Source organism: Sturnira hondurensis, unplaced genomic scaffold (genome assembly GCF_014824575.4).
Source record: "Sturnira hondurensis isolate 20B ecotype Veracruz unplaced genomic scaffold, ASM1482457v3 Scaffold0000780, whole genome shotgun sequence".
NCBI lineage: Eukaryota > Metazoa > Chordata > Mammalia > Chiroptera > Phyllostomidae > Sturnira > Sturnira hondurensis.
In genome coordinates, this window is record NW_028073411.1 from 16,444,590 (window position 1) to 16,472,546 (window position 27,957).

At 56.7% G+C, this 27,957-nt stretch overlaps 1 protein-coding gene across 6 annotated transcripts in view; it reads left to right on the forward strand.

Moving 5' to 3' along the window:
• The window catches only part of TBC1D14 (TBC1 domain family member 14), an 81,772-nt gene that overhangs the window by 2,517 nt on the left and 51,298 nt on the right, over nt 1-27,957 (forward strand). For 4 of the 6 annotated variants that reach the window (XM_037046197.1, XM_037046202.1, XM_037046190.1 and 1 more), the window contains exon 2: nt 6,639-7,374. In XM_037046197.1, the coding sequence (XP_036902092.1) occupies nt 6,656-7,374 (719 nt within the window). In that variant the 5' untranslated portion in view covers nt 6,639-6,655. Of the gene's footprint in view, nt 1-6,638; nt 7,375-19,514; nt 19,520-27,653; nt 27,840-27,957 lie in introns of those variants that run through there. The other 2 variants (XM_037046226.1, XM_037046210.1) reach the window with 2 other exon arrangements.

Below are 27,957 nucleotides of genomic sequence, written 5' to 3' on the forward strand. Positions count from 1 at the left end.
TAACTCTTGTCTGGCAGCAGTTCTGAAGGCTTTATGTGGATTACTTCCCCTAATCTTTCAGCTGCCTGAGGAGACAGGCTCTGCTATCGGCCCCATTTTACTACACAGAAATTGAGGCACAGGAAAATCAAGAAACTCGTTCAAGGTCATAGAAAATGGAGAGGCTGGGATTTGAACCCAGACAGTCTATCTCTAGAACATGCATTCCCTCCCTTTATTTATTTATTTATTTATTTATTTAAGTACTTTATTTATTTATTTTTAGAGAGGAAGGGAGAGGGAGAGAAACATCAATGTGTGGTTGTCTCTCCAGCACCCCCTACTGGGGACCTGGCCCACACCCAGGCATGTGCCCTGACTGGGAACCCAAACAGTGACCCTTTGGTTCGCAGGCCAGAGCTAAATTCTCTGAGCCACACCAGCCCAGGGTACCCCCTCATTTGTTGTATTTTTAAAACTTTTCTGTTGAAGCTAACATACATGCAGAAAAAATTGTTAACTGTTTAGCTTATTGATCGTCCCAAAGATCATCACAAAACGTAGGGCCTGTGTTCCTAAGCACTGACTGCAGCAGCCACTTCTGCAGCTTTGACGTCAGGCCCGGTTTGAATCCAGCTTGTGTGCCCCTGTGGGCTCAGGCAAGTTACTCACCCCTCCGAACCTCGGTGTCTGCAGTGCGTTTGCAGGGCTTGTAGCTGGCGTGGGCAATGGCACATTTGGTCACGGTGTGTCTTTGGTGAATGGTCTCTCTTGTTAATCATTATGAGTGTAAATGACGTTGACTTTCTTAAGTGGTCAGAATGTCCCTGACCTGTCTGTGGCCCCTCAAGCACACCGGTGCTTAGGACAATTAGTTGTGGTAAATCACCAAATGCAGTTGAAACATTTTGGGGTTGTGGAGAATCCCCCATATGTTGAAAGTCCTCAATTGAAGATGTCCCTCCCCATGCCTTTTCAGCATCACCTCCTTTGGGCAGTGTGACTTCAGAGTCTGTTCTGCAGGGTTGTGAAGGAGTCTTTGGGGACCTTTGTGCAGTGTGACTTCAGGGTCTGTCCTGCAGAGTTGTGAAGGAGTCTTTGGGGACCTTTGACAGTTTAACCCCAATTTCTGCCCGGTTTGCTGATGGACCAAAACTTATTCAAACAACATTGTGTTAAGTTCCAGGTGCCTGAAAGTTTCCATTCACCCTCCAGAGAAGTATATTAGACTTCTAAGAAATTCTTTTTTATAAGTTTTCTTTTAATCCTAAAGAATAACCCATTTAAAAGCTAGACTACTTTTATAGTTGACTTTTCATTCTACAAAATGCAAATTAACCCACTGTTTTGGGTCCTCATGCAAGCCACGTGGAGAGGAAGTGCTTTAGCACCAGCTCAGCCCTGGCAAAACCACTTTGTCGCACGCACCGTCCGGTCCTCTGTTGTGTGTCTGTGAGCTGGTGACGAGGGCACGCAGCGGATGGGCGTGAGCACTGATCAGCGAACGTGGTGCACCGCGTGCAGCGCACACTTGGCGAGCAGAGGCAGCTGTTCCTGTTCATCGTTGACGCTGAGGCACCCGAGCCCTAGATTGGCCTGTGCCTTTCTTCCCAGGAGCCTTTGTGCGTGAGCCAGGACCTGAGTTACAAAAAGGAAGATGGTGGTTGGTGCTGTGGAGCCCTCTGTGGAGCTGGCTCCTCTGCAGGGGACATGCCACAGACAGCTGTGCGCTCACGCTGGAGAGGAAGGGGAGGGGGTCGGGCGTGGCCCTGGGTCGATGGGCAGCCGGCAGCGGAGGTGAGTGCCCACAGCCTCCCGGGAGGGTCAGGGAGAGTAGCCCCTCCCTGTGCCGGTGTAGGGTGCGGCCTGTGGGGGGGCTGCGTTGTGGCCGGGAAGGGGCCAGGGGCGTCTGCATGGATGGGCGGTAGGGCTGCTCCCTGAAGCCGCCAGTGAGTGTGTCTCCCTGCCTGGGATCAAAACAGAATCATTTGGTTCTGGCTCCCTAAACTTTTTCTTTTGTCTCTGAAGATGTAGTCAAGACTTAGTCCTCTTGGTTTTTAAGAAGGAGAAAGTGAAACCTTTGCTTCAAGGTGGACCTGCTTTCCAGTCTTCCTCAGGCTCACGGGTCGGAGCCGCTGTTCACTTTCTGGCCTGCAGGACCCCCAAGACGTGGCCCAGAGCAGGGCAGCTTGTTCAGCTCTCGGGCACTTACTCGCTGCCTGCAGAGCTCAGTTTTGCGGCAGGTAGATAAAACTCAGGTGGTCTCGCTGCCTAAAATGGGTAGTCTTCTCCTTTTCCGTGCTTGACGTCTGGTGTGTTTCTCTGGTCTGGGAGGTGATGGCTGGCCATTGTCACACTTGTATCGATTGTCTCCATGGCTGCTGCCGGGCTGTGCCCGAGAGCCTGAGGGTGCGCCCTGTGGTGGCCACTGCAGGGGCTTGTGTCCTCGGGCCATAGTGGCGTGGCCTCTGAGAAGCAGCCGTGCTGTGTTTTACTTTCCTACCCCACTGACAGCATTCCTTGCTGGCTAGTCTGGTGGCAGACAGGAGGCACGGGGTGGTCATTGCTTCCTTGCCGTGTCTGTCGTCCGCTCGCGTGCCAGGAGCTCCATGACATGGATTTTCTTCTTTGTCTTGTTACTCCCACTGCTTACCTTGTCTTTGGAACATAACTCAGTTCTCGGCAGATGTTTCTTGGATCAACTGTACCTGAAACCTGCTCGCTTAGAATGTAGTTGTTAGTAATAATTAATTCAGCAAATAGTGTGAATCCTTAATCCGTGCCAGGCATGTGTCCAGGCAGTGGTGTCCAGAAGCTGTTAGTGCTGTGCCTGCCTGGAGCTTTGAAGCCAGTACAGGGAGACATGGGAACAGCTGTAAACATAGTTGTTTTAGGTGGGATGTGGCCAAGAGGAGTCTAGGAGGAAGGAGGGCCTGCAGCTTCCTGGGAGAGGTGGGAAGGCTTCTCAGAGGAGGTGGTCTTGGAAGTGTGCTGTGCCTCCTGGTGGCACCTGCTACCAGATCTCTAGAGGCACTGAAGACCCAGCTGGGAGAGTCTCAGGCCTGGGGCAGCAATCCTCAGTGCTGAGAGAGCTGAAGTGACAGTGTGAGGCTGGGGAGGCTGGCAGGGACAGATTGGGAGCGCCCTGTGCCAGCTCGGGGAATTTAGACTTATTCTGTCTTTAGAAAACGTGTGACTTGGAGGCAGGCCATCGGCAGTTGGCCTCCTGGCAGGCTTCCAGAGTTCGCCCTGCAGCCTGTCTCAGCAGGTGCTGTGTGCCACCACCCTGGTGGTGCGCCCCCGGAAGGCACGTGTTCTCCTGGGGCGCGGTTTCTGGTTTTACAGCATTGGTGGCACTGGGTGGAAGGGTTTGAGGGCAGGCGACCTTGGCCCTTGCAGATTTTGGTTTTAGAGTGTGCTGCAAGCGGAAGCGCTTTTTCCCTTTTAGGTTTGTTTTCCTGAAGGAACACCCTGTTCCTGAACTTTCAGGAACTTAAACTGGACTTGGAACATGTGGGGGCCTCACCGTGGTTCAGCAGCTCCCTTGGAGGACGCCCCAGGCCGCTCTCTGAGTGGCCCTGGGAGGCCACGCCCACTTTTGTCAGGTGCTTTCGTCAGGTGACTCAGAGGAGAGGGGTCCCTGGGTTCACCTACCACACTTGTTATGCATTCCTGTCACTCTGGTATTTCAGTTCAAGTTCATTTTTTTTTTGCAGGTATTTGAGCTTTTAATGTGGCTAAAATAGAGAAAATTCCATTTATTGGGTGCCTGCCGTGTGTCAGATGCAGGGTGCACTGGTGCTTTCCCCGGCCCCTCTCCTTTCATTGCCCTCAGGTACCCCAGGATTTCTAGGTGATGGCCCCATTTCACTGCTGGGGGGAGGGGAGTTGAGGCTCAGAGGCCCAGCGTCCCCCCACCCCTGCGGTGGCCCCAGCTGTAGGCGGTGGAGCGCGGATCTCAGCCAGGCCTGGTGGAGTTCCTCCCTCCAGAGGATTCCCCTGGAGTTTAGGCTTTGGGCCACTTGGACCTATTGGGGTGTTGGTGGTGTTTGATGATTCTAATCACCTTTGACATCTCCAAAGATTATCTCTTACTTATGTTTTTCTTTGAATTAAAATAAAAAAGGAGAACTTTCAGGTTTGTCCAAGTTTGACCCCCTGTATCTCCTCAGGGAAGAGTGGATCCAGTGGTTCGCTGCCTGGCTCAGCTCAGAGGTGCCCCAGAGCCGGGTCCCAGACATGGTGTGCTGTGACCTTGCAGCCTTGCTTGGGAGCAGCTCAAGACTTGCTGGGACCTTGGTGGGCTGCAGCCCAGGGACTCAGGGCCGCACGAGCCGCACAGTGTTGAGACCGTGCTCACCTGTGTGAGGGGTGCTTGGTACTTCCGAGGGTGCACTGAGTTTTTACCCTGCGTTTTTTTTAAGGCTTTATTTATTTATCTTTAGAGGGGAAGGGAAGGAGAGAGGGACAGAAATGTCAGTGTGTGGTTGCCTCTCGTGCGTCCCCTGCTGGGAACTGGCCTGCAACCCAGGCGTGTGCCCTGACTGGGAATTGAACCTTGATTGTTTGGTTTGCGCTCAATCCACTAAGCTACACCAGCCAGGTACCCTGCGTTTTTTATTTGTATCTGTTTGTAGTTAGTCAGTCAGTTGTTTTTTGCTTCACCATTTATCTTCCCTATACCCACCTCCGCCCCTCCCCGTGCCTCCCTGCAGTGACCGCGCTGGCGTCTGTGTCCAGAGAGGGCTTTCTTTCCTAGGAAGCTTTTTACAGAACAGCGTTATGGTTTCGTTTCCATGTGAAACTCTGACTTTGCTGGTGGTTTTGTATTGGGGTACCATGCGTGGTTCTACCTTCCGAGAGAAATGGGCCACCGAGGAGCAGAGTGTCATGCTGAGATACTCCCTGTCCCTCACAGGCCGCACTGCAGGTTTCGGCATGGTTCCATCTCTTTCTGAACTCCGCCTTTCCATTCACGCCTTTGTATTTCTGTTGTTGCTTCAGGGCTGCACTGACTGGTTCCTTTGATTTGGGGGTGGGAAGGTGACAAACCCCTCCTCCCTTTTCTGCTTTTGCTGAGTTGGATTTGCAGTGTTGGTGGTGTTCACCGACTGAAGGGGAGCCACTGAAGGGGAGCCACTGAAGGGGAGCCACCGAAGGAGAGCGGGAATGCTCTTTACAGAAGCTAAAAAATCACCCAGGAGGGCGTGGCTATCAAAATGGCGTGGTTGCCGCCCTGCTTCAAGACCTTTGGGGACTTTCTGTTTGGGGGCAGCAGCTGCCTGCAGAGCCCTGAGGGGCCGCGCCCACTGAACGCTCTTCTCGCAGTGCTTTCGCTCTCCCGAGGCCCGGGGGTGGGGCTGCGGCAGGACCTGGGGTCCTGTCCTCTCTGGTGCCTGGCTCCACAGGCCAGAGTTGAGGGACCACCAGATCCCTTTAGTTTTGACATTTTAAAGGACACTAGAGGGTGACATCACACATGCCAGGGCCCTCAGTCCTCTGGACACTGTCCTCTGCAAGCTGGTGCACCTTCTGCCCCTCCTCCCCAGCACAGTCTTCAGCCAGAGGATGGCGGGCTGGGCCCTGGGGGGGGGGGTGCGGCCGTGCGCGTCACTGGCTGCTTTGACTTCTCACTCACTTCTGTCTCGTAGGTTCATGGACTCTCTCTTTCCTGTATTGCTTGTCCGTCCCCACTGAGCCAGTCTTCTGACCTGGGTTTTTTTGACTCCATGTGAAGCCATTCATCCACTAGGTGTGGCCTATGCAGGGGTCAGCCCCAGAGATCCCAGCCCTGCCCTAAGTAATTGTGTGCTGTTGGGCCTGATTCTAAACCTCTCTGCGCTCCAGTTCTCGCTCCAGTTCTCCCGTGGTGAAGGCGGGGCTGCGCCTCGCTGCACAGCCCTGAGCGAGGTGACACAAACCTTTGTGGAGGGCCACTGTCAGCAGGGCTGTGGCTGGGGTCCTCTCGCCGCATGTGGCATGTACAGTTGATCTTGTTTTAAAAACAACTCGATTTTTTTGAAAACCTCACCTGAGGATGTTTATTGATTTTAAAGGGAGAAGAGGGGTTGAGGGGGTAAGAAAGAAATACTGATTGGTTGTCTCCAGGGACTTAACCTGCAAGCCAGGCACGCGCCCTGGTCTGGAATCAGACCTGCAGCCCTTTGGTGCACAGGGCGGAACCCCCGCTGTCCGAGCCTCTGGCCAGGGCAGAGGCAGCGGGCATTCAGGCAACCTCACAGCAGGCGGAACCTTGACTTGTGTTCGGGTTAAGAATCTGTGTGCTTGCAACAAAGACGACCTGTTCATTGCGAGCAGCCCCGATTTTGCCTGGCACAGTCCCCATGCTGCTGCCAGTGCCGCCCTGGGGCCCACAGATGGGACTGGTGGGTGGCCACGAGGATGGCGAGGGTGATTATTTTATGTGTTTTTACCTTGTGTGCATCCTTTGTTGGAGTTATCTTCGTGGTATTTTATATCACGATAATTTATGTCAAATCTCTAGCTGCTGGTCCTGAATGGAAACTTGGATTTGTAGGACTTTTTTCGAGGATTTGTTCTTAAAAAAGGTGTCAGGACATTGGAGCTGCACATTGGAAGAGGGGCGTCTTTGGCTTTTCCCTCCTCTGCCTTAATTTCCGTTCTGGTGTTTTTCCTAGTTTCTCCTTGGACCAAGATGACTGATGGAAGCCTTGCCAGCTCTATGAATGGCGTGGCCCTGATGGGCATTCTGGACGGTCAGCCAGGAAACCACATTCAGAACCTGCAGCACGTGAACCTCAAGGCCCCGAGGTCCCCGTCACTGTCCGAGTACGGGCCCAGGCTGAGCCTCGGGGCACCGGACCAGCACAGCCTGCAGTCAGTGGACTCCGGCATCCCCACCCTAGAGATCGGCAACCCGGAGCCCGTGCCCTGCAGTGTGGTCCATGTGAAGAGGAAGCAGCCCGAGTCGGAGACAGTCCCTGAACGGTCCTGCCACAGTGCGTGCCCCCTGCCCTCCTACGCACCACCGGCCCCCGCCAGCTCTGAGCGGGAGCAGAGTGTGCGGAAGTCCTCCACGTTTCCCAGGACGGGCTACGACTCAGTGAAGCTCTACAGTCCCACCTCCAGAGCCTTGAACCGCAGCGACGATGTCTCCGTCTGCAGCGTGTCCAGTCTCAGCACAGAGCTGTCCACCACACTGTCCGTCAGTAATGAGGACATCTTGGACCTTGTGGTCACGAGCAGCTCCAGTGCCATTGTGACCCTGGAGAATGACGATGACCCGCAGTTTACTGACGTCACCTTGAGCTCCATCAAGGAAAGCCATGACTTACACCAGCAGGACTGTGTGGATGAGGTTGCGGAGGGAAGTAAATTGAAAATATTGGGACCATTCGGGAACTTCTTCAACAGGTAGCGTCACCTCTGTTTCTCTGGCAGATGCAGGTCAGGGCCTGTGGGCCAGGCCAGCTGTTCTTGCTGAGCACATGTCGCTGCGTGTTCCCTACCCCGCAGAGCAGGCCCCGCGTCGGATGGGGAGCCCTGCCCAGCGAGCTGCCGAGTGCCGCATGGGCCTGGTCTGTGGGCGGTGCTGCTCTCTGACTCCTTCCGCTCGCTGTCACTCCTGGGTCCCTGGCTTGCTCGCACAGTCTGTTGTCACCTCCTGGCTCCTGCCTGACCTGCTGCAGCTGAGGACGCCTCACAGGCGGTCCGAGTCAGCAGACCAGCAGCTGGCCTCTCCAGCCTCGTTCTCCGTGGGGCCTGCATGCTAGTCCCTGAGCATTCCGGGCCGACCAGCGGGTGCTGATGGCCCTGGCCATGGCCCTGAAATTGAGGTTGATGACAGGTGGAGTCACCCATACTTCCCACTCCTGCCCCCACCTGCATAACTCAGGGCTGGCATTTCTGGGAGCCCTGGTCGTGTCCCCTGTGCTCCTGTATGGCTGTGCGCCTGTGTTGTGTCCTGGCCCCGGCCTCACTGCTGAGGTGTGTGCTGTCCCGTGTGTTGGGACCAGACCATGCACCCTGTCGCCCAGGTGCCAAACCAGGGCTGCGGGGGTCCCGGTGGGGATGGCTTCCGCAGCATCGGCCCCTTACCTGTGCTCGTGTACTGTCATTCAGCAAGTGTGTGTGTCCTGGGTGCTCCCCTTGGCAAGCGGTACAGGCGCTACAGGCGGTGCGAGAGGTCACAGGCAGTGACTGTGGGTGGGCTTCCAGGCTGGGGGGGTGAAGCGGGCACAAGAGTCAGTCCCACAAGCAAATGGGACGCCCCAAACCGTCAAGTGCTGTGAGGAGGGCATGGCCGTGGAGAGGGTGTGTGGGGAGTGTCCAGCGGCCCCGCAGCTGCCCTTCAGAGGGCCTGGCCCGGGGCCTGGCAAGTGGGAGCGTGCCTGCAGCCGGCCCTGGCTGCCCTGTGTGTACCCCTAGCAAAACCTGTGCTGGATGCTGCCGTGCGGGGTGTCCCACCCTGCGTGGACGGTGGGGTGTGCCGGTCTGCGAGGCAGTGGGATGTGCTGGCCAGAGTCAGCTGAGACGTTTGTGATGTGGGCAGGCGCGCTGACCCGCTGATGCTGCCTCGGTGGCTCCCTCGGCTGTACGTGGGGGCCATCGCAGATCAGTCCTGGGCTGGGCCAGAGCGGCCCAGTCTGTGGCGCGGCTGCATTTGGGGGGGCGCCTGTTCTCTGAGGTGCCGCCAGACCAGTGTGCCTCTACTGTGAGCAGTGTTCCTGGTCTCAGAATGCGGTTACCACTGGTTGCCCTCATTGGGAGGAGCCCAGGAACTTTGGGGGGACTGTCTGTGCTCCTGCACGCCGAGGCCATGGCCCTGAAATTGTGTCGTGGCCTCTCAGATTGTGTGGCTGAACGAAACCCTTTACTTGGGCCCATTCATGTGGCTCCTCGTCATCGTCATCCTGTCTGTGAACACACCGGGGGCCTGTTCACGTGGCTCCTCGGGGCCCAGCCTGGAGCTCCAGAATCGGGAGTGAAGGGCCTGGGGGATGGGTGTCCACAGTCACTTGGGGTTCTTGGTGCATTTGGGAAACCCTGCTTCGAAGGAGGATGGTCGGGAAGCTGTGGAGAGGAGAGAGCTTACTTTTGGGGTTCCAGAGCCCATACCCACACCCTAGCTGTGTGACCCTGAGTGGGTGACTTCACCTCGGAATTAGCTTTCCCTTCCCTGAAACAGCCTTACTGAGTGCTCACACTTGTGCTTCACGGCCTTGTGCTCGCACCCTCCTTGTCCTCGTCACTCTGCGCTTTGTCTCGGCCTCCTCCCTGTGCTCCTGGGGAGCAGGTGGCTCCGGCGGAGCGGGCTTTGCTGTGCGGTGGCTTGGTGTGGTGATCCCGCTCGGGGCTCCGTCTGCCGCCTTCCTCTCCCCGTCTGTTGTGGGGCCTCTTCTCCTGTGCAGGGACCCCATCCGTTCCTGCGGGTCTTTTCTACGGCCACCGGCTCTGGAAAGTCCTTCCTGGCTTTGTGCGTCAGAAACCAAATGTCTCTTCTCTGTTTTAGTCCTTGCTTCTTGTGTCCTTAATGCTTGTCTCGGAGGCTGTGACATTATTGTGAGCCATCATTAGGTTCCTTTGGGGGCCAGTGACAGTAGTGACGAGCGAATCAAATACGTGGTGTCACAGGCCGAGTCTAGTGGGTTTCTTGTCTTAGGGTCTTAAAGTGTTAGAGAAGAATTTTTTCCTAAATATTTTATATATTTTTAGAGAGAGGGGGAGGGAGAAAGAGAGAGAGAGAGAAACGTCGATGTGTCAGAAATATCAATCCGTTGCCTCTCACACACCCCCAACTGGGGATGTGGCCCGCGACCCAGGCACGTGCCCTGACTGGGATCCAGCCAGCAGGCTGTGGAAGGCTGGCGTTCAGCTGCTTCCTTAAAGAAGACTTCTTGCCGCGCTGTGGTCGGAGCAGGCCAGACCCTCGTCTGTGTAGAGGAGAGGGCCTGTGCGAGGGACCCCCCGCGCCCTGTGTAGCTGGCCGGTATTGATCCAGACAGCAGCTGTGAGAGGAAGTGAGTGACGCGCTTGCACCCCAGGGAGGGAGACGGGGTGTTTCTGAGAAGCCTGGGGTGCAGGGCTGCTGACCTGCAGCGGCCCGCGTGGTCGTCATTGGCTCTGACCATTTCCACCTCCTTGCCTGTAACCTTTTGTTACGCCCTCAGCAGGGATGCCCGAGTATCCTTTGCTGAAGGGAGTGCTGGGAGAAGGGGCTTGTGCAGCAAGGACGGGGCGGAGGGAACAGCTGTGGGAGGTGGGAGGTGTGGGCACCTACCTGGCTGTGTTTAAGGAACTGTAACGATGCAGTTTTCCCATCTGTTCCTGGCTTGTCTGGGAGCTCTGGGGGCACAGTCTACATCCTGTTCACCCTGGCATTGGGCTGAAATTCAAAGATAGACAGCGAGGGGTGTGGTGGGTCAGAGTCGAGGGCTGCTCCCACCCTGGCTTGAGCCCCAGTTCTGCCATTTTTGACCTGTGTGACCTCAAGAAATTCAACCTCTGTGATCCCCAGGGCTCCAGAATGACATGGGGTTAATTGTGCCTCTTTTTTTTAAAGAGTGAATTTTATACTTGAATTTATATTCAAAGAGAGGAGAAGGGAGGGAGAGAAACAGTTGGTTGCCTCTTACATGCGCCCAAAGCATGTGCCCTGACAGGGAATCGAACAAGCAACCTCATGGTTTGCAGGCCGGCACTCTATCCATGAGCCTCACCAGCTGGGGCTAATTGTACCTCTTGTAACGAGTTGGCGTGAGGGTTAAACGAGGTAATACAGGTCAAGTTTTGGACAGAGCACAAACCCAGAATGCAGGTTGGATTTCTGGCTCTGCTTTCTACCTTTGTTGGGGTTTCATGCAAGATTTCACTTTTTTAAAGGTCCTGCCATGTGAAAAAATTTGAAACCACTGGCATAAGAAAAATATGTCTTTAAGTGGGCATGTTGATTTGCTGTGACAGTGCTCAACCAAAATGTTAGGTCCTGCAGGGATCTAGGCTTTTGGGACTTGATTGTCGGTGGGGGCAAGAACAATGCCAAGAAAGACATGCTCTTTCAGAGAGACATGTGACACAGCCAGAGCGTACAGAGTCGCAGGTGACACCGAGTCCTTGCCAAGGTGCCATTCTCAGACTTCACTGTGGCGTGGCAGATCCTGTGGGTTGGGGGGCTTGTGCCCCAGGACATGTTCCTTAGAGGTGCCTCTGGAACTGTGCGAGGTAGAGACGGAAGATGGGCATTTCCCAGAGCCCCTTGCTGCTGGGTTTGGTCATGAATGGAGTGCTGTCCCGTTCTCCCCGTAAGAGCCCCTGGAGGCAGCAGTTTGGTGGAGACCATTGTCCCCCGCCTTGGCTGTTCCCTGCTCCTGCAGCAGCAGCCCTCATTTGCTTCCGGGGTGTTCAGAGGCAGTTGTGGTGGAGGAGGTGGCTGCCTTCTGCGCTCCAGCGGTGTGGGGCCCGGGTGGCAGCCTTCTGGCCTGCTGTGTGCTCGAGTTCTTTCGTCCCAGGGGTGGCTCCGATGCAGCCGCTCCCTGGTGCACCAGTTCGGGGGCCTTTCCTGGGGGCCCGTGTAGAGCCCTTACATCCATTCTGACATCATCCACTTCCTAGAGTGGTGTCTGTGTCCTGCGCTGAGCGCTGGGGGGTGCAGGTGCGTGCTGTGCGTGCCATCTAGGTGAGGCAGTGAGTGCGGGGGCTGAGGACCTGCAAGGGCTGCAGAAGTGACACAGGGCTCGGGTCTTTGAAAACAGACCCGAGTTCCGTATCTGGAAGACAGAAGTAGGTTCCTGCGTCAGAGTATTGTTGGGTTAAGTGGGGGCGGAAATGCCCGTAGACGTGAGGCACTGAGCATGTGGCGGACCTGCTGATATTTATTTTGTTGTTATTTTTAGGCCTGGCTGACTAGTTTTCAACTGCTTTGACCATTTTAGAATTAGCATCAGTAAATTGAGGTATGACATTGAACTATGACTTTTCTACGAATCTGCTTGCTAATGTTCCTGGTGACTTTGGCCTGGCACTGTGATGGGCAGGACACACCTGCTGAATATCCGAGTGGCTGGAAGTGAGTGCTCACCACCGTGGTACCTGGGGAGGAGCACTGGCCGCTGTTCTCTGGGCTTGGCTTGTGCTGGCCCGTGGTCTTGGGTCCGGCAGGCACGCACTCCACCTCGCTGGGGCTTGTGCCCTTGTTTGCAGACTGAGCAGAGGATGCCCTCCTTGCAGAGCCATGAAAATGTGAGGAGCCGCCTGGTCCAGGGTTGCTCCGAGTCTGCTCTCGTCAACATGTCTCAATGAGAGGGGGGCTGCGCCCCAGCTGGCGGAAGGGGCTCCGCACTGCCTCCTGAGCAGCTTCCCCCTGAGGGGCGGTAGCCACCCTGTTTGGAGCCCCCACTGGGCCTTCCTCTCCCTGAGCCTTTCACGGCCCATCCAGGTGGCAGAATGGGCACTTGTCCGATTCGGAGTCTGCGTCGTCCTGCAGAAGCCGCTCCACTGCCTCTCGCTGGCACACTGTGCTGGGGGCAGAACCAGGGTGTGGGACTGGGAGAGCGGGCGAGCCGCAGTTGGGCGCAGGGCCGCTTCTGCAGGCTGGTGGCGGTGGAGCTGATGGGTCCTCTGCGAAAGGGTGGGCTGAGGATGTCCAGAGGCTCTGGGCCAGGGCAGGGAGGGCAGTGCTGGGCTCTCCTACAGGGCACTGTGGGCGAGCGGGTTGAGGAGGCCCCCCAGGCATCTGAAAGTGTGAGACTGAGGCTGGGGCCAGCTCTGAGGCTTGAGGCCTGCTGGCTACGTTGTCGTGGTCGGCCTTCCCAGCTGGCTGTGCAGGTGGGGTGGGCCTGCCGGGGTGGGGAGCAGCAGTGGCAGCCATGGCAGAGCCGAGTGGGAGGCCCGGAGCACGACAGGAGTAGGACAGAGTTGGCAGGCGGGGCAGCGAGGAGGGCGGCTGCCCTTGCCCCTGACTGAGAGCCGCGAGCCGTGTCAGGTATTCGGGGTTCTGGCCTTTCTGTTCCGTGTGAGCGTTCCCCCAGACACACGCTCACCCTGGCTCCTCTGAGCCTCCGTGGGTCTCCCCACCCGAGGGTCTCCCCTTCCTCCACTCTGAAGTCCTGGACCGGGTGGATCTCCAGCAGCCCAAGCCCTGTGGCTATGGGATGCCTGCCCGGCTTTCCCGGCCATGAGCTGCACCGCTGAGCTCTTACCAGCCATGGTCTCAGCACTGGGAGGCCACCGGCAACCTTGACCAGAGATGTTTCTCTAACTCCAGGTGAGCTTTCCTTTGAGGCTGTCCTTTGCATTTGGAGAGGGTGCAGCAGGCAGTGTCCCTCTGCAAACGTGGCTGACAGGAGCCACAGGGAGCCTCCTGTCCATGTGCTGGACACAGGCGAGAGTTTGGCTGCCACCACGGGCACTGTTTGGAGAGCCCGCCTGTGGGCTGTGCAGCTGTGCGCAGAAGAGCTGCCGGGTGTGTGGGGCCCCACTGCCCACCGCCCTGTGCCACGCTGCAGGTCACAAGCATAATTACGTATGGAGTGCCCACGGTGGGCAGCACTGTGCCAGGTCCTTAAAATGTCTCTCATTGTACATTCTTTTTTTTTTTTTTTAATTTTATTTATTTATCTTAGAGGGGAAGGGAAGGAGAGAGAGAGAGAAATATCAATGTATGGTTGCCTCTCGTGCGTTCCTCGCCAGGAACCGGGAACTGGCCTGCAACCCAGGCATGTGCCCTGACTGGGAATCGAACCGCGACCCTGTGGTTCGCAGGCCCGCGTGTCATTGTACATTCTTTCAAGAAATATACACTGAGCCTTTGCCATGTGCCTGGACACTGTTCTAGCCACTTGGGAGCCATCTGTGAATGACACAAAGACCTTGTCCTCGAGGACTTGTAGTTGAGTGGGAGGAGGCCAGTAATGACCACGCTGAAAAGTGAGTGAGTGAGCAACATGTGTACGTTGGGCATGGGAAGTGCTGTGGGGGAAAGGAGATGCGGAGGCAGCGGGAAGGCCTGGGGACTGCGGATGGCGGGAGGCGGCTCGCAGCCCAGCTGGTCAGGGCAGGCCACCAGGCGGTGCCCGTCAGGTCAGTGAGGAAAGGTGCCCGCCAGGCGGTGCCCGTCAGGTCACTGCGGGATTCAAGCAAAGACCTGAAAGAGAAGGGAAAAGACTGGAAGCAGGAGCCTGGGAGAGGGTACTCAGGTGGGGGCGAGGGCGCAGGCAGGCCTGGCGCCGCAGAGGCCTGCGTGATGCCGGCCCCGTGTGGGGCCTGCAGCCGTTCGCTGCGGGGTGTGGCGTTGGTCGTCTCCTGCCGCATAACGAAGGGCCACCAGCGCAGCGGCTTCGGGCAGCACCCCCAGCTCCTGGTGCGCGGCTGGTTCTTTCTCAGGACTGTGCAAGATGACACCAAACTGTGGGTCAGCTGCGGCCTCGACAGGGGGCCTGACTGGGGAGATGGCTGCTTCTGCGCCCATTCTGGTTGTTGGTCAAACACAGTACCCTGCGGTGACAGGACTCAGTCCCCAGACCCCACCTGTGAGCGGTGGCCACTCTCTGTCTCCGGAGACCTCTCACGGTCCTTGCCACATGCCCCCTCCATCTTTGGAGCTGGCAACAGAGAATGTCCCTGGTGTAAAGCTCCTCTCACACTTGAAGTCTCTTTTGCAGGAAGAACCCAGTTGTTTTAAGGGCTCACTGCAGAGAACAGTCTCCCCTGGAGTGACCGGTGCCATATGACATGACCTGACCACAGGTAGCCGTCACTGCCCGTGCTCGAGACAGGGATCTCCCCAGGGTGTGACCCCAGGGGCAGGGACTCAGAGGGCCGTGTTGGGGTTCCGCCTCCACAGGAGTGCTGGCGGGGCCTCGGTTTCGGCAGCACAGCTGCAGCGGCTGCGGGGTGCTGGGCAGGGGGAGGGGCTGCCCTGGGTGACCGCTGGGCATGGGGGAATAGTTGTGACGTGAGGGGTGCCCTTGGGGTGTGGAGGAAAGAAAGGCATCCAAGAAGCGTCTAGGATTTGGGCGCGAACCGCGGAAAAGGAGAGCCGTCTTCAGTGCAGACAAGTTTGGGAGGGAGACGAGGAGTTGCGTTGGAGACAGCCGAGTCGCTTCAGGAGGCAGCGGGGTGGGCGAGGTTTGGCCTTGGGGAGTGGGGTCTGGGCAGGACATAGAAGCTGAGTGTGGCTGGCATCGTGGGCGGCTTGGAAGCAGTCAAGGTCACCACGGAAGTGAGTGGTCAGAGGAGAGGGCCCAGAAGTGCGCTGCCATAGCAACTGAACGGCCTGAGAGGAGGGGCCCCAGGGAGACCGGGAGGTGGGGTGGGCAGTCACTGGGGCGGCAGGTGCTGAGGGGTCAAGGAACAGGAGGACTGAGAAGTGGCCATTTCGGGAAAGCAGGTCACTGGTGAGGGAGGACGAACGGGGGACAGGAGCTGGTGGGGTGAGCAGACAGCCCTGGGGTGGGCGTGCTACGGGGGGACAGAGACGGCCTGACTGCCGCAGAAGGAACGGGGCAGCGGGAGGTTCCCCCTCCCCGAGGCTGGAGCGGTGAGTGTGTATCTGCTCTCGGAACAGCCTGGGCAAGAGCAGGGTGTCTTGCTCTTGCAAGAGGATTCGACGTCCTTGAGAGGAGCACGCTCTGGAGGTCCCGTCCCCCCCGCAGTGAGTTGCACTCCGGGAGGAGTGGGACCTGGCTCCCACACTGTGGTCACCTAGGTCACCGGGTGGGCGGTACGGGGGCGGTACGGGCAGCCGCAGGAGGGTGGGGGTGTGTTTCCAGTGCACGTAGGCTCTTAACTGTTTTTAATGCTGCTTCGGTGTTTGTGTGAATACAGGTGTCTTATCTCAACATGCATTTTTTATCCTCACCTGAAAACAGGTTCATTGGTTTCAGAGAGGGGGAAGGAAAGGAGAGAGAGAGGGAGAGAAACGTCGATCTGTTGCCTCTCGTGTGTGCCTTGACTCAGGACTGAACCTGCAACCAAGCACGTGCCCCGACTGGGGATTGAACCTGCAACTTTTTGGTTTGCAGGACAGTGCCCAACCAACTGAGCCACACTGGCTAGGGCGTAACATACTTTTTTTAAAAAAAATGAACTTGATTATTTTAGAGCAGTTTTACATTCACAGCAAAATTAACAGGAAGCCCGAGATTCTCTGTATCCTGTCCCCACATACACAGAGCTTCCCCCACCATCCGCATTCCTCTCCAGAGTGGCACCTTTGTTGTCACCAGGGAACCTGCACTGACACACCAGTGTCACTCCCAGTGCTGGGCATGTGGGAGTGACAGATGTCACCATGACACGTCTGCACCGTCATGGGCTCATGCAGAGCAGGTCGCTGCCCTGACATCCTCTGTGCTCTGCCAGTTCTCCCGCCCCCAACCCCTGACACCCAGCGTCCACTGCCCCATAGTTTTGTGTCCTCGGGGTGTCGGTATTTGGAGTCGCGCTGTGGGAGCCTCTGTCACTCAGTGATATGCGTCTGTGTTTCTTCCAGGTCCTTTCCTGGCTTGATGGCTCCTTTCTATTTAGTGCCAGACAGCTCTCACTGTCCGGGTGGCCGCGGTCTGTGGGCTTGCCCGCCTGCTGAAGGGCACCCGGCCCCCAGGTGTGGGCGGTAGGGTGGAAGCTGCTGTGCGCCTCTGCTTGCGGGTCTCCGTGTGGGTGTGAGTTCTCGGCTCCTGTGGGTGGGCATCGAGGAGCCCAGTTGCTGGATGGAGTGGCGAGAGGACAGTCAGTTTGGTTTAGGGCTTTTTTTTTTATTGGAGGTGGGGTGGATTGAGAGATTTCTTGTTCCACTTATTCATGCATTCATTGGTTTGATTCTTGCATGTGCCCTGACCAGGGATCGAACCCACAACCTTGGCGTATCGGGCCGATGCTCTAACCATAACCAACTGAGCTACCCCACTAGGGCAGTGTGTGCTGTTTTGTGAGAAAACAGCACAATGCCTTCCAGAGTCGCCTCCCTGGGTCGCCCCGCCGGCAGTGAGCAAGGGGCCCGGGCCCCATGTCCTGCCACACCAGCTGGTGTTGGCAGGAGTTCTGTTTCTGTTGCTTTGTCTTCTTGGAGAAGCGGGAAGCAGGGTCCTTAGCAGACAGTGGGGATGGGAATGGAGGGGTGGGGTGAGAGGACTGAGGATGAGGCGTGACAGTCGCCCAGGTGAGAGGGGGCATGAAGGACAGGCCGTGGGGCCATGGAGTCAGGGTGACCGCAGCCCTGCCAGCGTGCTTGTGCCCTTTCCCTACATGCCTCCAGCGCGCTGCTCCTGGGGCGGGGGGGCCAGGCCTCGGTGTTGCTATGAGAGTGCAGTGATGGGTGAGGGCAGCCAGCAGGGTGAGGGTGCATGGGAGAGTGTGACCGGCCTCTGAGCTGGACGAGAGGCCAGGGGCTAGCTGGAGGGCGGGGTGGGGCACAATGAGGGGAGGGCCGACCGGGGAGACCGCAGCGGGCAGAGGGGCCTGAGGAGTGGGAAGGAGAAGTGGAGACCGTGGCTGGTGGGGTGTCTGCGTGGCGTGGGTGCATAGGCCTGTGGTCATGTGTCCAGTGGTAGTCGGGCTCCAGGGACTCAGCCCCTGCTCCCTGACCCGGGCTGCTGGACAGTAGAGTTCTACCCTCAACGGACACACCGTGTTTGAGCTGTGTCCAGTGTGCCTGAAGAGAGGTGCGTAGTGCCCCCATCCGGCTCCTGGCACTCTGGGTGTGAAGTGGAGGCAGCAGTGTTGTGATGGGCACTGCTTCGGTAGGCTGGCCTCGGGTGTCTGAAAACTCCCGCTTGTGGCCAGCACCCTGCCCTCAGGGAAGTCTGGCACGGGCGAGAGCTGCGGGAGCAGCTTTGAGTGGGTGGTAGGGTCCCCTGCACCTGGGTTCCTCACTGCTGAGGGGCCACACTGGACAGCAGGGCCTGCTCCGGGGTGCCATGCCCTGCTGTGGGCCTGGCCATGCCCTGCCGTGGGCCTGGCCTCACGAGGTCCTCTGCCAGGAGGGGCCCCAAGTTCCGTGGGCTGCTGCCATGCTGGGCACAAGACGTCACCTCCCCTTTAGTCCTGGCCTCTCCCAGCAGACCTGCCCTCGCTCCAGCTGGCTGCCAGCCACTGCTGTCCCTGTGGCACCCCTGTCAGGCCCTGCCCGGACAGCCTCCTGGCCTGGACTGGGGCCCACAGACAGCGGAACACACCTTCTCAGGGCCACCTGGTTCCCAAGCCGTTTCTGCAGAGGCTTAGCCACGGCCCGGAGGGCCCTCTCCTGCCCCTTTGTGAGCACCCGCCACGTGGGCTCTCTGTTTGCCCCACGAACCACGTGCTCACACAGCAAGGGCACCTGGAAGGTTGGGTGGTCTTGGGCGTGTCATTGTAGCTGCCCAGGGGCTGTGAATTTGGTGGCTCTCCTGATGAGCCCCACCTTCTGGGCGTTCTGGGTCTTCGGGTGCCTGCCCTGTAGCGGCCCTGCTCGGCACACCTGTCAGGCCTGGAGCCCACTCGGGTTCAGTGTGGGCTCTGTGTGGGAAAAGTCCTGTGTCTGTCTGATGGTCCCCACTGATCTGCACCCGTGCCCCCCTCCCCACTGCAGGCCACGCCCGCTCGGCAGCCACTCTGTCTGGCTGTCCAAGGGCTTAGGCTGGGCCACAGTTGGGGCTTCTGCTCCAGCCTAGACTTGCGCTGCCTGGAGCCTGAGCCACGGGCCACACTCAGGCTGTTCGTGCGTCACTAACGGGAAGTTTGGTTCCTTAGTCACAGCAGCCACGTCCTGTCACTCAGTGCCGGTCCACGAGGTGTCAGTGGAGGTCTGTGGGGGTGTTTTTACTTTTGCCTTGGGTCTCGCTGGTGTGCCACGGCGCGCATGGTGTCTGAGAATCGTGCGAGCCGGTGCGAAGGTGCAAGGGTCCAGTTAGCCTGAAGAGGGAGCTGCCCCCAGGGCCCTGGGGGAGGGGACGGAAGTGGAGGCAGGAGGTGGCCTCTACTGAGGCAGGCGTGGTGGACAGGTCTGGCCTGCTTTCTCCTCTGCAGCTGGGGCAGGGGCTGTCTGCTCGGTGGACGGTCCCACATGAAGTCCTGTTGGACACTGCCTGTGCCCTTGGGCACTTGTCTCAGTGTCTGGGGACATGTGATGCAGTGGAGGTAGGGGGCCTGCACCTCTCAGCGGTTGTTCTCCAGGGGCTGACTCGGTGGGCACTCAGAGAGGGTGCCTGCAGCACCTGCGTGTGAGTCTCGGTTCTGCCCTCCCAGCTGGGCCCCGGGGCAAGCTGCTTTCTTCTCCTGAACTTTGGTTTCCTCATCTCCAAAAGGGCAGTGACAGGCAGTGCATGGAGAGTGCTCGGACCAGGTGCGGTGGTCGGGGCTGTGTCCCCACTAGAGTTTACCCTGGGTCATCCCTGCTGTGTGCCTGAAGGAGTGGGGGAGTGGGAGAACCAGTGAATGTCGGCAGGTGCCGACTGGCGCAGAGGTGAGCTGCAGGGCGGAAAGCGGAGACGCGAAGGGTCGAGTCAGTCCTGCGGGGAGAGTGTGTTACTTCTAACTCGCCCAAAGCTGGCCTCCATGGGCCTCCCTGTGGCCAGTTCTCCACCAGGTGCTGACCTTCAGGCCACAGGAATGGGTCTGCGTCCCCGCTGGGCTTGGTGATCCTTTCCTTCCCTCGGGCGGCTTAGGGAAGGTCTCTGATCTGAGGAAAGAAACCTTTTAAGTTCAGCCCCCCTTGCCGTTGGGTGCTGACAGTGAGGTTCCTGATCCCTCCAGGTGGGGAGGTGGGGACCCTCACTGTGGAGTCAGTGATACGCAGGAGTGGCGGGAACTGAACCAAGAGCTGGAGACCTGTGTGTCGAGGTGGGTGTCCTGCTCTCCAGCCAGGCCATGCTCTGCACGGACTTCACTCCACCGCTGCAGCGTCTGTGCCTGGCTCCTGGGAGGCATCCCAGGCCTTAGAAGTGTCTCAGCTGTAGGAAGGTTGTTTGGGGGCCGGGGGAAGGAGACTGTGTGTGTTCTTTGAGGGTTCCTTCGCCCCCGCCCCAGTTCCTGTGCCGGTTCTGTCGGGAAGGCGTGCCCTGACTTCGCAGGAATGCCTCGGTTTCCATGCTCAGCTGCCCTGCCAGCCTGTGTGGCTCTGCCCGTGGTGTGGCGGTGGCAGCCTGGCAGGGGGTCCAGGGTAGCATGCAGGTGCTTTGTGGGTGCACAGGAGTCGGTGGGGTCTTGAGAAACCCACAGGCAAAGCTGTTCCTGCAAAGCAGCTCTTGGCCCACCAGCTGCGCTCTTCTGGTAAATCACCTTCCCTTCACCCAGGTGGGGATGAGGTCTGTTCTGCTAAAAACACTCATGGGATAACAGTTGAAACGACCTTGCCCTGTTGCTCAGGCTGCACAGGGCCTGCCCTAAAATGTCTGCCCGCTCGGTCAGCAGGGCACCGACTCTGATGTGGCCAACGTCAGACTCTTCCGGCCCCTGTGTTTTCCCGTGCGCACAGGTCACGAGTCCCACTAGGTTGCCACATTGGCTAGTTCCTATTTCTACTAAGTGAGCTGGGCTTGTAACCGAGAGTTGTTTCGATTCCGGTTTTGCTGATTCTTTGTTGTGAACCCTTGTGGTTGGTTTCAGGATTCTGTAAGGTTCTGTATGTGGAGGAGTGATGAGTCATCCACATTCTGCCTAATAGTTGTTCTGCACACGGCAGTCCGGTTTTCCTGTTAATGCTCTGTTGCTTCCAGCCAGACGCTGTTGAAGTCCAGGCTCTGTGGACACAATGTTACAGGGAATAGTAAATGTTTGCAGGAGTTTGAAAATCAGGGTTTAAGTCCTACTGGCCTTTAGGTTCCAGAGTTGGGTGTTACACACATCTCCTACTAGAAGGGGAGTTATGAGGAAAGAGGGAGGTGGAGAGGCTGAGGCTCAGTCCCCCAGAGTCCAGAGACGGGAGGGAGCCCAGCCGGAGGAGGAAGAAGAGGGTGAGGGGCCGGTTGGACGAGGAAGAACACTTCCCGGATCAGCCCTTGCCTGCACACCCAACTGCACCTTTACGTGTTTACCCTGAATGAACAGGTTCCGTTCCCTTTGAAATTCCATTGAGGTCAGTTAGTTTTAAAGCAGAAGACATTGAGTGTTGGTCATAGTTCCTGGAGAAAACTCGTGAGTGTGTATTTACTGCTCACTGCTGTAACAAACTGGAAGTAGATGAGTGGCTCAAATGCAGTGGATGTTTATTTCCCAAGTTCTCTCTGTCTCCTGGCTCTGGTGGTTCCAACCTGAGGTGCTGGGCTCCTCTGTGTGAAGAAAAGAAGGGGAAAACGCCCAAGGTGCCCGGGTGGCGGCTTGGGGGCCAGGACTTGGCAGTGGTACACATCCCTGCACCTTGGGTCGCAGGCTGGGTGGCAGTCCTGTGGCCACACCTACTGGCAAGGGAGGCTGGGAAACCGGTGCTAGGACAGTGAGGGAGTGGGGCATAGCTGGGAGCTTTCCCGTTTTGGGGGGTCATTTTTCTCAGTCCCCCTTCCCTTCCCAAGTTCTTCCTGGGAATTAAACGCCGCGAGTCCGTCAGTTGAGTGTTTTGCCGTCCTGCTGCCTGAGCTGAAGTCCTCACCACGTTGCAGGGTGGCCTCCAAACTACTCGGCGTGGCGCGAGGCACGTTCTAGACCCAGGCCTTGCCCCTCTGAGGACTCCAGCCCCCATTCTGTGCTGCAGCCACAGACGCTGAACTTGTCAGTTCTCTGAAGCAGCCGTCTGGTCTTGGCACCTTTGCCCAGTTTGCTTCCTCTGCCTGGCAAGCTCCTGTCATCCTTCAGGGTTCAGCCAAAGTGACCTCTTCTCCAGGAGGCCTTCTCTGACCCCCTTGCCCCTTTCAGAATTCTTGTTTGGGCCCCACAGCCCCCCTGCGCTGCTTTTGAAACAGCACTGACCCCCTCCCCACCCCTGTGGACTGTGAGCTTCTTGGGGCGGGGGCCATGTGTTACTCATTATGTTTTCCAGCTGGTGCAGGCGCTTAGTGGGTGTTCAGTAAATAATCTCAAATGAATGAGGAGTAGACTGTAAATCTCAAAAGTAATAGATCTGGTACACTTAACTGTTCAAATCCTGGTTTTCTTTTGCTTTAGTTAGTAGCTGAGTAACTACTTTAGTAAGCTCTGCTGAGCTTACAGCGAAATCTAAGAGGTTGTAACTCACTGTTCCTGGAAAATGCTGGTACTGAGTTCGTCTTCATATAGATTAAAGCGAGTTCTATATGAAACTGAGTTCATATAGATGAAAGCTTCAATTAAAGAGACAGAGAACATGGCAAGGGAAACGGATGTTGGTTAGGGACAAAGCTCTTAGCCCGAGCTGCATGGAAGAATTGTCCAGGACCCTAAAAAAGTAAACCGATGTCTAGGCCTCATCCTCAGAGATCATTTTCATTGTTTGGGGGTGAGACCAGGGTGTTAGGGTTTTTAGAAAGTTCTCCAGGTGAGTCGAGCTTGCAGCCAAGGACTCAGAACCCCCAGTGAAAAGTATGGACTTAAGTCCAAATCCTAGCCCTTCAGTTTACTGTGTGACCTGGGCTGGGGGGTGGTGGGGCTGCCTCTCTGAATTTCCTCATCTCTGAGACAAGGAGAATCACACACAGACACCCTGAGGCTGGGGACCTGGGTCTGGTTGTCAGTGTCTGAGTCCCCTGTACTTGGCACGGGGCCCACCGGGGACAGAGTCGGTGCTTGGTGTGTGTGTGTGGAATGAAAGCAATGATCTGTGAATGGCGTGAGGGTTAGATAGGGTGAGACGCTGGGCCCTGGATGATGGGCACAGCGCCCCAGTGTGGCGGACAGGCACCGCAACATCCCCGATGTGGAGACTGAGAGGGGCCTCTGGTACAGGGCAGAGCCGAGGGGTGCCTTTCTCACCCGGGCCAGGCAGCTCGTTCTGAGGTTGGGCTGGAGCCCAGGCCCTCTGATGCTGAACCCTGCAGACTGCCTCTGCCCCTTAGTCAGGTCTCGTTCGGTCGGGCTCCCACAACCAACACAGGGTCACTCCCCCTCTGACCAGGGTCAGGCGGGTCATGGGCCCTGCCCGCTCTGGGTCCTGGTGCTCCCGGGCTGCTGGCCAGGTGCTCATCTGCCTCTGTCTTCTCGTGTCCATTGGAGATTGAGAACAAAGTTGCATATTTTCGTGAGTAAAGCACCATTCTACAGGAAACCAAACTTTCACACTGCCTCTTCTCTCCTTGTAAAAGCCTAGGCCGGTGTTAAAGAAGGTGTCATTGTTTACCATCCCCTTCCTGTGCTTCCTCGATGTCGGAGGGCGTTTGAAGGAGACTTCGAGGGGGCTGTGCCACAACACACCAGGGCTGTTTCGGACTCTGCCGTCTGTGGAGGCGCCCAGGCCTGAGTGCGTTTCAGGGTTAGTTAATGAGTGACCGGTTAGTGCAGTTCTGTCCCGCAGACTTCCTGCCAGGCCTTGGGGTACAGAGAACAAGTAGGACGCACCCTGATGTTGTGGGAGGGGATGTGGGAATAACTAAAATGCTGGTTCCGGCTCCCTGTCAGAGATGCACATAAAGTGCCCTGGAGCCCAGCCGGCCCCCAGGTGGGAGGCCTGCGGGCAGGAAAGGCCCCAGGCGCCCAGCGAGCCGACCCAGCCAGCGCTGGAGTGTGCGTGGGAGTGTGCGAAGTGAGCACCCCTACGTGGTGGGCCCTGGCGTGCTGCAGAGCCCTGAAGTCTCCATCTGGTCCCTTCCCTGTCGGGACCCCGCTCGCCCAGAGCGGCCACTGTGTTGCTTGCTGTCACCAGAGATTAGTTTTGTGCTTTTTTGTAGAGCTTCAGATAAATGCGGTCATGCAGCGTATCCTTCAGTGTCTGGCTTCCCTTGCTCCACCTCGCCCTAGGCTCACGCAGGGTGCCCCTGCGTGGCGTCAATGCCCATGTTCTGTCATTCTGTGCAGTTTTCGTTTGCACACACGGTGCTCTGGGTGCCCCTGTGAGTGGGTGCCCATTCAGTCGGTTATGCTCGGGGGTGCTGATCATAATGTCCCCTCACCTGTCTTCTGGTGCACACACGCCCTGGGTGGCCTGGTGGCGGCGGTGGCAGTGGACACTGCTCAGTGGTCTCCTGGTTTCCTGGGTGCCTACGGGCCCCACAAGTGCTCCGCGTCCTCTTTGGGGTGGGGCGGCTGGTTTCCAATGCTTTCTTTCTGCCACGCTGGTGATGGGCGAGGACATTCACTGGGACTGCACATTCCCCTGGTGCCCAAGGGTGTGACGCACCTTTTCACAGTTTATTGGCCACTTGCTGTCTTTCCTGAGGGTCCTGTGTAGGGGTGGGGTGAGGGGTGGTGTGTCTGATCTGCAGGGTGCTTTCTGTACCAAGGACAAGAGCTCTTTGTGAGCCAGTGCGTGGCAGATCTGCTCGGTGGCCGACTTGTTTGTTCTTTGCACTTGCGTGTTTTCTTCTTAACTGCCCTGAATTCTACTTTATAGAATCATTTCTTTGTGTGGTCAGTGCCCTTTCTGTTTTCTTTAGGAAGCTCCTTGTTACAGTCTAGCAGCTTCATTCTGCTCTTAGCCACTAGACCCACACCGCAGTCTGTCAGAGTTGGCCTTCTGTGTGGTCTGAGGTCGTGGCTTGTGACCCTTTGTGTGAAGGTCACTCTTCCCGCCGAGCCCTGCAGTGAATCAGGTGACCGCCGTGCAGGCTCTGCCGCCTCTTTGTCTCTGGCAGCACCGATTTCGGTGATACTTTGGAAAGGACCGCAACTGTGTCATAAATGTTGTTACCTGATAGAGTAAGCCCTCCTACTTTGTTCTTCTTTAAGATTATTTCAGTTATTCTAGGTCCTTTTTCATTTCCATATGTATTTAAAAATAACTGGCAATTACCACAAAAAATTTGTAGTTTTGTGTGGATATACATTAAACTTATTGATCATTTTTTACTATATGAAAACTTCTGATGTCTGAGTATGTTATGTCTTTCCATTTATTTAGTTTTTATTTTTATTTTTTAATATTTTATGTTTTTTAAGATTTTTAAAATTTATTTACCTTTAGAGGGGAGGGAAGGAGAGAGGGAGAGAAATATCATTGTACGGTTGCCTCTCATGAGTCCCCTGCTGGTAACTGGCCTGCAACCCAGGCATGTGCCTTGACTGGGAATCGAACCTGGATCGTGTGGTTTGCAGGCCTGCACTCAATTCACTGAACTACACCAGCCAGGACTAGTTTTTCTTTAAAATTTTCACAGCATTTCATAGTTTTTTTTTAATGTTTTTTTTAATTGCCTTGTGTTTCTGTTATTGAATGTATTCCAAGATGTATGTGATTTTTGGGCGATTTTACAACAGCATTTTGTAAATGCCTGCTGTAGATGGCTGTGCAGACCTCAAATCCCATGGTCATGTTCAACTCAGCTGTTCTCATGGCTTATTTGTGGGTTCTTTTGGATTTTCTGGGTGGAGCGTCACCTGTCTCTGAACGTGTTTGGTTTGTAGTCCTCACCCCTCTCACTTGGTTTTCCTGCCTTTTCTGCTGAACAGCGAGGAGCCCCTCCCCGTGGGGCTGACGGGGAGCCGTTGTCTGGGCCCAAGCCCCTGGGGAACTCCCTTGTCCTATGCTGTCCACGAGTACCGACCAGTTTCTTTCATTAAACACCTTACCTTGTGTGAACACCTTTGATCAGGTTAAGTAAGTCCCTTCTGTTGTGAGTTTCCTGATTTGAAAAAGGTCACAACCATGCTACATTTTATCAAATGCCTTTTTTCTGCATTTCTTGGTTGGGTTTTCTCCTTTGTCTCTGTGGTAAATAACATTGTACTTTTAGTGGTAAGTAAGCTAACTCTGCATCCTTAGGGTCGTCCCAGCTCGATCTTGCTACAGCGCCCTTTGTGCTCCATTGCTGGGCTTGGTTTGCTGCTGTCTCGTTTGTGACTTTTCTGTCTAGCTGTCCTCTCTCACATCGTCTGTGCCAGGTTGGGTATCAACCAACCTGGGTGATGCTGGCCTGTGCACTGCCCTCCGGGGTGTCTGCTCCGTGTCTTCTCCGTGAGACTTTTGCCTGATGGCTGCAGGACCTACCAACGTGCTGAAATGTGGGAGGTCAGTATTATTGTATATGGATTAAAAAAGCAGAAGCCTTCACAGGGAATTGAAAAATGCGGGGGCGCCGTGCACACTCACAGAGTCTGCCTAGTGACTCTGGACAGGGCGTCGGGAAGGCCTGGGGGGGGCGAGTGTTTTCTTGTTGGGTGACGCCCCCAGTGTACTCACCGAATGGCCTGGCACACATCCTCCGGGGTGGGGAGGGAGGGGTAACAGTGCTGTTCTCGAAAGAGTTTATGTGTTTCTTTGAATGTTTGGAAGACTCATCAGTGAGGCCGTAGGAGCCAGAGCTTTCCTCGAGAGTGTCTCTCGGTGGGTGTTTCTGTAGTGCGGGGAGAACACGGGTGCCCTGAGATGGGCGGAGGGTGAGTGATGACTCTGCCTGCCCTGCTGCCCCGAGGGGCAGGACACGTGGCTCTGGCCCCTCGGGAAGCGAGGAATTTGACCAGAAGTTTGAAGTGGTCAGTGGTCAGAAGAGCGCTTGTCCAAGTGGAACAGCAGCAGCTGGCTGGAGAGCCCCTGAAATCGGAAGCTGCCGACACCCCCCCGCCTCCCCTCCCTGCAGGGTCTCATTCAGGGGCCTGGGTGCTGCTCAGGAGCCCGTGTTTCCAGCCAGTTCCTGGGCGATTCAGCCTCTGGTCCAGACGCTGCGCTTTGGGATCTGCGGCTCCAGTGTGTCCGTTGCTCCCCTGTCCCCACCCCGCCTCGTGTCAGTTGCTCTGGAGCAGAGGGCTCTCAGGTTTTGTGCGTCAGTCCCGGGGCCTGGAGTAGATCAGGTGGGCACGCTGCTCCTGTGCCGTGTGGTCTCCCCCGTTCGCTTGTCTTACTTTTTGTAATCGCAAAAGGAAGAATACATGCATTTTTTATTTTTTTGTTTGATTTTTGTTTTAGTGACACAGAAATTTGTAAAGTAAAATTAAAATTTCCGTGTTGGCCCCTTGCCACCTCCTCTTGCCAGAGATGGCTGTCTCCTGGCTATCTCTGGATAGACCTCTGTGCAGTCGGCCACGCAGCGACGGGCAGTTTTCCTGGTTAAAGCTGCGTTGGACCCGGGTGTTAGAGGGCCCCGGCCAGGGTGGCGCTAGTTTCGCCATGGGCTCGTCCTTGACCCAAGAGGGCGTGATGTTGCCAGGTGGCGGGGCGAGCCAGCCTGTAGTAACTTCTAGTGGGTGTAGAATGGGTCAGGTTTGTTGACCTTGAGGTCGTTGTTTGGATCTTGTCCTTAAGGAGTTCTCCACAGTGGTTTTAAGTCAGAGCAGGGGGCGTGCCTGGGGATGGCTCTGGTGCCGGGGCTGGACACGGGTTTCCGTGACCCTGTTCATAACTCACCTAGTAATGGCCCTCTTCTTCACAAAGGGCTGTGTCTGCCACACAGGAGACGCTCCAGGTTGTTGCGAATTTGACTTTGTCTGGCTTCCCAGACAGAGGCGCCGTGGGTTTTGTGGCTCTGTGGCTTACCCTGTGTTGTGTGTGACTCTGCGTCTCTGCAGGGCCAGGAGATGTGGGGGTGGTGCTGTGCTGAACCCCTGAACCGGTTGGTTGCTCCTGGGTTACTTCCCAGACTGCCCGCCCTCCTCCCTCCCTGGGACTAGGGTGGAGGCAGAGCCCTGCCTGCCCAGCCCCGCCTTTCCTGCTGGTCTGTCCTGTGCACCTTAAACTTCCAAGTGACTCTGGAGCTTGGCTCTGAAGGGCGTCCATGGTGCTTCCGGGGACTGTGGCTCTCGCTTGCCGGGAACATAGCGAGGGGAAAGCAAGTGTGTCTGAGGCCAGCCGTGTAGAGCCGCAGGGTCACGGTAGACACGATGTCTGTCTCCTCTGCGCTCCTGCTCATGGACAGGTCTGTGGTTGCTGCCCGGCCTTTTCTTGCTGTCGTGATTGGGGATGTAACTGGAGCCAGGTTTTCCGGTGTGTGTGGAGGTTTTAGGCCTTCTGTCCCGGGACTGGGCAGAGTTGCT